This window comes from Lycorma delicatula, chromosome 11 (assembly GCF_047948215.1).
Source record: "Lycorma delicatula isolate Av1 chromosome 11, ASM4794821v1, whole genome shotgun sequence".
Taxonomy (NCBI): Eukaryota; Metazoa; Arthropoda; class Insecta; order Hemiptera; family Fulgoridae; genus Lycorma; species Lycorma delicatula.
This window is the reverse complement of record NC_134465.1, coordinates 45,400,254-45,412,519: the sequence shown is the minus strand read 5'-3', so window position 1 is coordinate 45,412,519 and position 12,266 is coordinate 45,400,254. Positions and strand designations below refer to the sequence as shown.

Genomic DNA, 12,266 nt, shown 5'->3' with positions numbered 1-12,266 from the left:
CTCTTCCCACCGAACCTCACTAATTCCTACTATATCCACATTCACCCTATCCATTTCCCTTTTTAAATTTTCTAGCCTACCAACCTTTTTTAAGCTTCTAACATTCCACGCTCCGACTAGTAGAATGTTATTTTTTAATTTTCTGGTGACCCCTTCCTTAGTAGTCCCCACCCGGAGATCCGAACGGGGGACTATTTTACCTCCGGAATATTTTACCAAGGAAGGCGCCTCCATTATTGCTATGTGAAAATTCAGAGAGCCACATTTTCTTGGAAAAAAAGCAGCTGTAGTTTTCCATTGCTTTCAGCTGCGCAGTACTCAGAGGACTGAGTGATGTTGATACGGCCGTTTAAGTCATTGTGACTCACGCCCCTAACAACTACTGAAAGAGCTGCTGCCCTCTTTCAGGAATCATTCCTTAGTCTGGCTCTCAACAGATACCTCTCCGATATGGTTGCACCTTCGGTCCAGCTGCTCTGTATCCCTGAGCACTCAACCCCCCTCACCAACGGCAAGGTCTCATGATTCATAGAGGAGGAAAAAAAAATGATTATGAAAACATTAAAATATATTAAATTTGCAAGTTTAACAAAAAATAATTTTCATTAATTCAAATATAAAACTAAATTAATGAATCCAAGTTTTCATTCAAAGAGTTTAATCGACGCCCCTCCCTTTATTTGACGTCATACCTTACCCGGCCTTCTTTATGTTTATTTATTATTAACGGTTATACTACTTATCTTTTAATTAATTTATCTATTTTCTGTTTTCAGTGAATTATTCAGAACTTCCACACGATTTTTTATCTTTCATTTATGATCGTTTTATTGTTACTTTTTAATTTAAAGATTTCTAGATTTTCTAAAATGTTCATTCTTCTTTCTTTAATATAACTGTGAATTAATTTCGTTGATTCTTCCATTTTCATCGGGGTATGTCCTTTTATTAAATGCGTTGCATAATTAGAAACTTGTTTTTGTTTTTTAAAAGATATCATGTGTTCGTTATATTTTTATTTTTTATTTTCTTCCCGTTTGTTTAAGTGCAGTGCAACATACATTACTAGAATTTTTAACTATTGACAAATCGAACCTATAACACGAATGATGAATGTAAGAGAATAGAACAGAAATTAATGGAGAGTTTCATCAAACCAGTCAAAAAAAGAATTATCGAAAAATTTGATGTTTTCATACCGAACGGCCAAAATTTTGGGTATCCGGATTTTTTGCAAACGGCGATTCCTTTGGTTCAAAAACGGGAAAAAAATTTCCCGATTATTTATGATCGTACGTAATTTATTATAATACGTCTTATAAGATTGATAAATATTATTTTATCGATCCACCGTTATTGCCGAGTTAGTCAATGGTTGCTGACCCGCCGGTTTGGTCTAGTGGTTAACGCGTTTTCCCAAATCAGCTGATTTAGAAGTCGAGAGTTCCAGCGTTCAAGTCCTAGTAAAGCCAGTTATTTTTACACGGATTTGAATACTAGATCGTGGATACCGGTGTTCTTTGGTGGTTGGGTTTCAATTAACCACACATCTCAGGAACGGTCGAACTGAGAATGTACAAGACTTACACTTCGTTTACACTCATACATATCATCCTCATTCATCCTCTGAAGAATTATCTAAACGGTAGTTACCGAAGGCTAAACAGGAAAAAGGAAGAAAGTCAATGGTTGCTGAGTATTTTTAAGGAAAATCGATACACAAAACAACAATTTTTCTTCTTTCTGAAATTTTATATGATAAAAACACGAGTATTTAAACAAAATCTTTTGTTAAAAATGTTTTTTGTTTTTGTTTAATTTAGGTGCGGCTGTGATGAATGTGTAGTAAGTAGTGAACAAGACTCTTTAAGGCATTCTCAATCAAGAATAAATGCATACAGAGCATTGACATCGTCGTCATTAATAGCATTATCGTCAAGAGATCCTTTATTAACCGCATTCGAACTATCATGGGAGTTACGACGACTTAGCTATATGGAAACAGAATTCAGAGCCGAATACTTGGTAATATTAACTGTAAATTTATATATGAAAATACATATACACAATATTAAGCGATCTTAGTCCTATAAGTCTATACTTTATTATATAATTCGTTAGGGATACTGTCATTTCCAGATTAATGAATTTATATTCATTATATAGAACATATGTAGATGTATGTATTGATGTAGATTCTATTCATATAGATTAAACAGAAATGTAATTTCAATTTTATTATAAACAACTAGATTGCATGTACCATATTACAAATACGAGTTTTATTTATATTTAGGTTTCAGTAATTATTTCATTATAATTATAATTATTTCTAATTATTATATATATATATGTAATAATTATTATTAATGAAAGCGGCTTTATCATAATGTAACGTTACCAAAAGCGGTAACTGTTCATTTTCAAAACGTACAGTATTTTAAAAATTAAAAACTAAAAAAAAAAAATAAATATCAACAGGATACTGATAATAAAAACGTTTTCTCTTAAATTAAGAACTCCGGTATTCGTTTTAGATCTTTCTCATTGACTCTATCTAGGAATGTTTTTGATTTCATTTTCTCTAATTATGGACCACTTTTAACATTTTTCTTATTATCCATTTTCTTCCTTTCCAACTAATTCTTTTTTAAGTCTTCATTTGCCTTTTTCCTCAATTCTTCAGTTGTTATTTTTGATTTTTGTATTAGTGCTTTTTCCTTGAAGAAAAATCATATTTTCTGAATTATCGTTAATTCTTTTCTCATTTAATTTCCAATTTTTTGTGAGTCGGGAATTTCTATTCGTGCTTTATTTAAATATTTTTTAACTACATCCTGAAATATGCTTTTAAGTTTTCTTTCTAAATAAATGTGTAAAATTTTCTTGAAAATTCTATTATCATTATTTTTTTTTTGTCTTCACTCATTTGACTGGTTTGATGCAGCTCTCCAAGATTCCCAATCTAGTGCCAGTCGTTTCATTTCGGTATACCCCCTACATCCTACATCCCTAAAAATTTGTTTTACATATTCCAAACGTTGCCTGCCTACACAATTTTCTTCTTCTACCTGTCCCTCCAATATTAAAGCGACTATTCCAGGATGCCTTAATATGTGGCCTATAAGTCTATCTCTTCTTTTAGCTATATTTTTCCAAACGCTTCTTTCTCCATCTATTTGCCGGAACACCTCTTCATTTGTCACTTTATCTACCCGTCTGATTTTTAACATTCTCCTATAGCACCACATTTCAACAGCTTCTATTCTTTACTTCTTAGGCACTCCGATCGACCAAGTTGCACTTCCATATAAAGCTGCGCTGCAAACATATACTTTGAAAAATCTTTTCCTGACGTTGAAATTAATTTTTGATATAAAAAAATTATATATCTAACTGAAGGCTCGTTTCGCCTGTGCTATTCAGCATTTTACATCGCTCCTGCTTCGTCCATTTTTAGTAATTCTACTTCCTACACAACAAAATTCTTCTACCTCCATAATCTTTTCTGTTTCTACTTTTATATTCAGTGGTCCATCTACATTATTTCTACTATATTTCATTTATACCTGTTTCTTTCTATATATATATATATATATGTTACGAGGTGTGTGAGAAAAGTAATGAGATTGGTAGCACTGCGAGCGATCTGGCAACGCTGTGTCTACCGGTCTGTGCTAGACCGGTTTGTTCATCCCTTCCACATGCTCAGTACGAGTTTAACTCCGTTCAGCCAACACATTCTTTTTGACAGCGCCAGCAGTGAAGTTGTATGTTACGAAAATGGAGCATCGGAATTTAGAGCAACGTTGTGCAATCAAGATTTGTGTTGAACTTGAGGAATCCGCGACTGTGACCTTTGAAAAGCTGAAATAGGCCTATGGGAAACATTGCTTATCAAGAGCACAAGTTTTCCGCTGGCACAAATCATTTTTGGAAGGCCGAGAACACGTTGAAGATCAACCTCGCTCAGGGAGACCTTCAACTTCAAAATCTGACGAAAACGTTGAGCGTTTGAGGGTTCTTGTGAGTCCAGACCGTCGTTTAACAATAAGGATGATGAGCGAACAGTTGAATTTAAACACTTTCACCGTATATCAAATTTTGACAGACGATTTGGACATGCGAAAGGTTGGTGCGAAATCGGCGACGAAAAACCTTACAATGGAACAGGACAATCGGAGAAACGTGTGCGTTGATGTTCTTGAGAGGATCGACAATGACCAAGAATTCTTCAATCGTGTGATCACAGATGATGAATCCTGAATATTTGAGTACGATCCTGAAACAAAGCGGGAAAACGAAGAGTGGCACACTTCATCATCGCCTCGACCGAAAAAATGTCGAAGGAGCAAATCAATGATGAAAACCATGCAGATTTGCTTTTTTGACAGAAGGGATATCGTGCATAAATAATTTGTTCCTCCAGGACAAACTGTCAACCAAGTGTTTTACAAAGGTGTCCTTGAAAGGCTCAGGAAAAGAGTGAATCGCGTGAGACCAGACATTGCAGACAAGTGGATGCTTCATCACGACAATGCCCTGTGTCACACGTCTATTTTCATCACGAAATTTTTTACCATAAAACGGTTTCTCAACGACCCTATTTACCTGATTTGAATCCTTGTGACTTTCTCCTTTTCCCGAAATTGAAACATGTTTTAAAAGGACGTCATTTTGTAACTCTGTAGAACATTCAAAAGACTGTGACCGACCAGTTAAAAGCCCTACCAGTTGAAGCCTTCCAGCGGGAACAACGACTCAGCCGGTGTATAGCTGCCCAAGGGAACTACTTTGTAGGGGATAATATTGTTGTTTGAAAAATATAAAAACTTTGGTAAGTAAAATGTCAGTCTCATTACTTTTCTCACACACTTCGTATATTCATTTATTATGTTTCATTTACATATATTTCATTATATAATTAATAATTAAAAAACCCACTTACCAACAATTCTTTTATATAAGTGTTCAAGCGCTTTCAGAATAAAATTCCCTCCATCATCAGGAACGAAAAAATTATTTGTTATAATCTTATTAAAACTAAAATTTATTTGTCGTGTAAATTTGTTTATGTAAAGTAATACAAAGTAACATTGGTTGTCATAGTTTAAAATTGTACCGACTTAACGTCCTGTCACTGTCTCCACCGTTATCAATATACATATTTTAATTAAAAGTCATTAACCTCAAGCACAGACCAATAGATTTTAACAATCAGTCCTATGCAATGTTATTTATTTTTCTTCTTACTTTCTTTTATGTTTTATTTCTCTTTCTCTCTCGCTTTCTTTGTAACTTTTTAATATTTTTATCATTTATTTTATTCAATAAAATAAATAAATCGACTTTGCTTCTTTTTTTTTAAATAAGAATGCATATAAGTTACGAGGATAAAAGAAAATATTGATTTAATTTCAAATGAAAAAGAGTAGTTGAACAGAAATTTTTCAACTCATCAAAATAAATATTTTTCTATAATTTACATATACATGTAGATTTATTTATTTTTATATAATAAAAAAACTTTTACGTATAACAAACAAACCTAAAATAGAATCTTTTTATTTTATCGAGTATCACGTTCAAATATTTTACAAAGTATATGTAATTCAAACATTGTGTATCCTATAATAAAAAGACGGGAGGATATATATATATATATATATATATATATATATATACAGTCTATACGTAAAAGAAATAAGCCGATGAAGTATTCGTTTCAATATTTTTAAAACTTTTTAAATTATAATATACCTTAAGTAGTTTGAAACATATAAAAAGATTCATAACTTTTATAAATAGATAAGTAAATAAAGTAGATGAATATCTGATTTGCTTAAAATTTGCAATAAAATAAATTTAGAAATATATATATATATATATATATTAGCTTTACCCGCCACGCTTTGCTGTGGCGCATTGTGGTTGCATGGATGAGAAATGAGAAACAAAACTAAGCATACATTTCATAGAAGTTTAATTTTGCAATACTTGTGGATATACAATATTTTTTGTTTTTCCACTGTCTGCGTAGATATAAAGGCTATCTGGTTTGCCGACTCGGGAACACGCAACATACAGTTGCCCATGTGAGAAGTAATCCCCATCTAAATCTAAACCACACAATTAATTCTAAAGATTGACCTTGAACTTTATTGATTGTGATTGCAAATGCCAATCGAATTGGGAATTGCAATCTTTTAAATTAAAATGGTGTATCGGTCGGAATTATGGGCATACCCCCCCCCCCCACTCCTTGCAACCTCGAGCCGGACATCCAATTAAGTATACTCGGCTCGGTGACGTGTCCTTTCCGGATCTTTTAGTTGCCTGCATCTAATCTCCAACGGAAGAAACCAAGCCCGGCTATGCCGTTACCCCCCCCCCCCCCCCCCCACGACAGAGACCGGGTCTCTGTCTTTCCTTTTGCCAGCCTCGCAGGAGCCGAAGCGTATCCGGGAACACCCCCACTCTCGAGTGGGGGTGTTCCCCGGGTGCACCCCCACCCGGTCTCGAGGACTGATACCCGACCTACATCCCTGGACGGGTCTCGGTTTTACTCGGTTTTTACCTGGTGGTTCTCGAGTTCGAATCCCGGTCAGGCATAGTATCTTTTATACGCTATAAAGTGCTACTTCTATATTTCGATGTACAAGCTTGTAGAGCTTTAAAACGAATTAATTCATCAAGCAAGCAAACTTGATTAGCCTGTTTCGTTACAGTGCATCAAACGATTTGAATCAAGTTAATCAATTTTAATATTTAAAAAAAAGACAATTTTTTTCACTGGTTTTTTTTTATTAATTTTGCTACTAACCAACTATGTGAGCATTTTTTCTCAATATTTTATATTATAAACTAATTCATTAGGTTTATAAATATATAAGTACATTTTCATGTAACAGGAAAAATCATCCGGATTTTTTATGTTCGTTAATGTATAATGCTGTAAAATAAATAAAAGGCAAAAAAAAGTACGAGTAATACATGTAAATCAATTAAGGAAGACATCGTTTATTTAAATCAGTTTTCTTCTCTCGTGAGGGATTTTTATCAGTGTATAATAATTTCATTCATGATAATTTAAAAGGTCAAATGCGTAACTTGGTCTTTAAAAATTAAATATTTAAAAGCATTAATCATTTAATTATTAAAAAACCGTATTTTCATAAATTAAAATTTTTTTAAGGCTTTAAAGATTAAAAAAAAAAAAATATTTAATGAAGTGTTTATTATGTTTACTTATAATAAAAATGAAATTTTTGATACTCTACCTAAAATAAACCCGAAAAAAATGTAATTTAATGAATTTAAGTGTCTCATAATTTGCCAATAAGTTACAATCGTTTATGCGCGATATAAATAAAAATAATAATATTTAAAACTAAGCTAAAATTATACTTAGCTGAAAGAAAAAAACAAACTTTTAACGTTTGGAGATGTATTTAACTAATGATATTTTTCGGTTGATTTATGAGAAAGGATTGTTAATTGTAGCCTACTGTTTGCATCGGACATTTCACATCTGTGATACTGGATTACTTTTATGTTTTATTGTATTGTATAACCGATGGGGAATTTTTATTTAATTTTTTAACGTAGGTTCAATAACCAATTGTATTTTTTTTATTTTTTATTTATTCTTACGAATTTAATATTAATCATGAAGTATATAGTAAAAAATGCAGGATAATTCTATGTAAAAAAAATAAAATAAATAAAAACAGAAATATACTAAAAAATAAAATGTTTAAAAACGGTTGTAGACATTAGATTACACGCGCCGGTCTCCGTGACGCGAATGGTAGCGTCTCGGCCTTTCATTCGGAGGCCCTGGGTTCGAATCCCGGTCAGGCATGGCATTTTCAAACACGCTACAACAAATCATTCATCTAAACCTCTTAAGCAAAATACCTAAAGGTGATCTCGGAGGTTAATTAAGAAAAAAAAAGTATCTCAATCCATTTTTATTTTATACTAATACTAGCTCTACCCGCCACGCTTCGCTGTGGCACATTGTGGTTGCATGGATGAGAAATGAGAAACAAAACAAAGCATACGTTTCATAGAAGTATAATTTTGCAATACTTGTGGATATACAATATTTTTTGTTTTTCCACTGTCTGCGTAGATATAAAGGCTATCTGGTTTGCCGACTCGGGAACACGCAACATACAGTTGCCCATGTGAAAAGCAATCCGCACCTAAATCTAAACCACACAATTCTAAAGATTGACCTTGAGCTTTATTGATTGTGATTGCAAATGCTAATCGAATTGGGAATTGCAATCTTTTAAATTAAAATGGTGTATCGGTCGGAATTATGGGCATACCCCCCCGCCCCCTCCCTACAACCTCGAGCCGGACATCCAATTAAGTATACTCGGCTCGGTGACGTGTCCTTTCCGGATCTTTTAGTTGGCTGCCTCTAATCTCCAACGGAAGAAACCAAGCCCAGCTATGCCGTTACCCCCCCCCCAGACAGAGACCGGGTCTCTGTCTTTCCTTTTGCCAGCCTCGCAGGAGCCGAAGCGTATCCGGGAACACCCCCACTCACGAGTGGGGGTGTTCCCCGGGTGCACCCCCACCCGGTCTCGAGGACTGATACCCGACCTACACCCCCGGACGGGTCTCGGTCCACACCTAACGGACCCCAGGAGTCCCCGCTCCATCACGGGAACCCACACACCAGGGCATATGAACCCTCAGGAACGGGGCTGTCCACCCTGCCCTGCTATAAAGTAAAACCTTCATATTATGGGGATTATGGGTATTCGAGGAATGAGGACATCTTCACCTTTGAAAGGCCCCGTTAAAAACTTTGCTTCCACTACGTTATTCATCAATTTCTTAACTGCAAGTCGCGTGCCGTTGCAGAGTTTTGGCTGATTAATATTCCGCAACAGGATAATTGTCATTTTTTGATCGAATCGTTGCTAGAATCAATCTAATGAGTAATGTTTTCCCAGTTCCTCCTGGCCCATCCAAGAAGAAGGTCCCACAAACTCCGTCATTTATCATTTGCATTATGCGATCGTAAATGCCTTTCTGTTCGCGCGTTAATTTGGGAATGTTTGATTGGACATATGACTGAAGATCAACTGACTGAAGATGAAACTCTGTTCATGGCGTAAATCCACATTAAATGAAGCAATCGCAGCTCGGATGGGTGCTGGCATTCCCAATTGACTAAGAACTTTATTTGCAATAGCTAAGAACTTGTCTTCAATATTTATCAATGCTTCGTTGTAAATGCCTTCTGTAAATTCCATGGTCATATTGGTATTTTCTAGGCGTACTCTATGCAAAATATCCTCAGCCATGTGCGATCGATATCTTTCCCATAACTCTGTGGGAGATGAAGGGGAGCAAGTGGTCAATATAAATGCGAAAGATGCGCGAATTTGGTTTGGATGTGCAGTGTTACACGCGTCATTAATACATATATCCCACTGTTCGTCGTTTTCTAATAAATTCAGAGCTTGGTGAAAGGCGCAGCTCCATCACGACACGATCACACAAAAGTACCTCGATTAAAGTGAATATTTAATTCAGATTGTATAATAATCTGAATCAGATGCAAGTGGATACGTTTTTTTTTTTTTTTTGTTAATAAACAATGTAATTGGTAACAGGTATTGTTTCACATGTGACTGCGGTTGTCGTTAGATAGTATGGCGAGTGTTCCCCTCGCTTCCGGCAGATGGCGCGGTCACTGGTACACAGCTGACCGTTAAAAAAACTGTTTTCTCGCGGTCGCGGGTATGTGACTGATGCGAAAAATAGATAAAAACTATCTTTGATGCGGGTTATATATCGTGTTAAAATTTGAGCTCAATCGGTGCAGAACATTTTGAGTTTTTGAAGCGTACAAAAACAAACTTAACATTTATTTTTATATATAAAGATTTGTGGATTGCAAAAAAAAGGCCCTTAAGTCGTGCGAAAAAACACATCATTTTAAATGCTTACAAAAGCAGAGTAATGCTTACAAATTACATTTCAGTATACCCTCTACATTCCAGGATGTAGTATACTGAAATGAAACGACTAGCACTAGATAGGGAATCTTGGAGAGCTGCATCAAACCAGTCAAATGACTGAAGACAAAAAAAAAAAAACTTTCATTGAGAGGTTTTAAACGATATAAGCGATACTTATTTTCACTGGTTTCAGAGTTATAGCTAAATAAAATTTTAATTAATGAAATATTTGGATCTTAGAAGGGAAAAGCACATCGGTTCAAATCCGACGTCATATACATATACTTTTTTTTTTTACATTTTTTACATCAAAAATTAATTTAAACGTCAGGAAAAGATTTTTGAAAGTATAAGTTTGGAGCGTAGCTTTATATGGAAGTGAAACTTGAACGATCGGAGTATCTGAGAAGAAAAGATTAGAAGCTTTTGAAACGCGGTACTATAGGAGAATGTTAAAAATGAGATGGGTGGATAAAGTGACAAATGAAGAGGTGTTGCGGCAAATAGATAGAAGCATTTGGAAAAATATAGCTAAAAGAAGAGACAGACTTATAGGCCACATACTAAGGCATCATGGAATAGTCGCTTTAATATTGGAAGGACAGGTAGAAGGAAAACATTGTGTAGGCAGGCCACGTTTGGAATATGTAAAACAAATTGTTAGGGATGTAGGATGTAGAGGGTACCTAGAGGATGTAGAGGGTAGAGGATGTAGGATGTAGGGGGTGTACCAAAATGAAACGACTGGCACTAGATTGGAAATCTTGGAGAGCTGCATGAAACCAGTCAAATGACTGAAGATTAAAAAAAACCGTAATTCTTGGGGCGTGATGCACTTTTTCATGCAATACTTGTGGATTTTCAGAAGCCCAAAAACGCACATTTTGTTTATTAACAACCCCGTCAAGGTGAAAGTGTGCCTCATCATCTGAAAACCAAACTTGTTCAGCGATACGTGTAGGTTCACAGCCCTTTCAGCGAATGCCATTCTTTGATGTTTTTTCCAACCGTTAATTTAGGAAAAACTGTTATTTAATGCGGATACAAATGCAAATAAATTTTTAAAATTCGGTGCACAGATCGCCTAGAAATCCCAAGTTTTATTTGTTGTTTTACTTGTTGATTTGCCCGAGCTCCTCAGCAACCCTGCTTTGACAGTTTCAACATTTTATGGAGAACGAACATCGGCAGTCCGTTCACACTTTCAAACAGTGAACCATCACTATTACATTTTTGATAAAGTCTACGTACTTTTTTAAACTCTGTGACTACACCGAGTTTGAAAATGTACACGAAACCGTTATCGTGTAAACTTTTCGTTTCATTAAAGAATTGCCACAGACATTACGCGCTGTTCGACAGTCATCTTCCTTTGTCAGCCATCTTGAAACTATAAAAAAACAACGCACTCGGTAAAAGAAGAAACTAATATTCATTAATTGCTGTCACTTCTGCCAACACAAAACTGATTAGTAAGTATGAACCTAAACAATTATTGCCAAAACAAATGTTATATCATTTCGTACGCCACGCTGTAATTTTAAAATAAAGGATTTATTTCATAAATATCCCCTATTAATTTTAAAAATAAATGTGTTACTCGAATTGTCACCAAAAACTAGATTTCTTTTTTCGTTCAACAGTTTATGTGAGGAAACGGTATAAGGGACCCTCAGCAGGTTTCTTTAACCCAATTAAAATCAACCAATGGTTTTATACAATATTGTTTTTTGTCTGTCGATAGATGTTTTTTTTCTAAACACCCTTTTGTTAAAATAACGGATCCATTTTTGAAACTATCTCAATACAGATCGTAATGGCCGAATTTTCAACTGAAAATAATCTTATTGAAAAAACTACAGAATAGTTTTCATTACAGAAAAACCAATTTAATATAATTTATAAACTGAAAATTCTGATAATATTAGAGAGGAAATTACAACTATTTGATTAAAATGGTAAGAAAAAATCAGTAATTTTTTAAATCATACTCCAAATGTGTTTCTAAACAGCTAACAAGTACTTGGATGATTTTAGTTTTAAGAAAATATAAACATACATTGCATTATATTTGTTTTTTTAAAATTATATAATAAAACAATTACTTTTAAAAAAATAATTTCAAAAAATTAAACCATTTTTCTGCTCATCATTATGTACACGTAGGCATTATGTATAACACGTAGAGTCGTAGTTCGTCAAAAAAGTTTGATTTTTTAATGAATATGACTTTCTAATATCAATTAATAATTGTAAAAATTGAAATATTATTAACAC

The 12,266-nt window shown here is 34.3% G+C and overlaps 1 protein-coding gene across 2 annotated transcripts in view; it reads left to right on the top strand.

Annotated features, from left to right (window-relative positions):
* Window positions 1–12,266, top strand: part of trp (transient receptor potential) — a 176,601-nt gene that overhangs the window by 69,700 nt on the left and 94,635 nt on the right. For both annotated transcript variants that reach the window (XM_075378421.1, XM_075378420.1), the window contains exon 6: window positions 1,824–2,025. In XM_075378421.1, coding sequence (XP_075234536.1) covers window positions 1,824–2,025 — 202 coding nt within the window. The remainder of the gene's footprint in view (window positions 1–1,823; window positions 2,026–12,266) is intronic.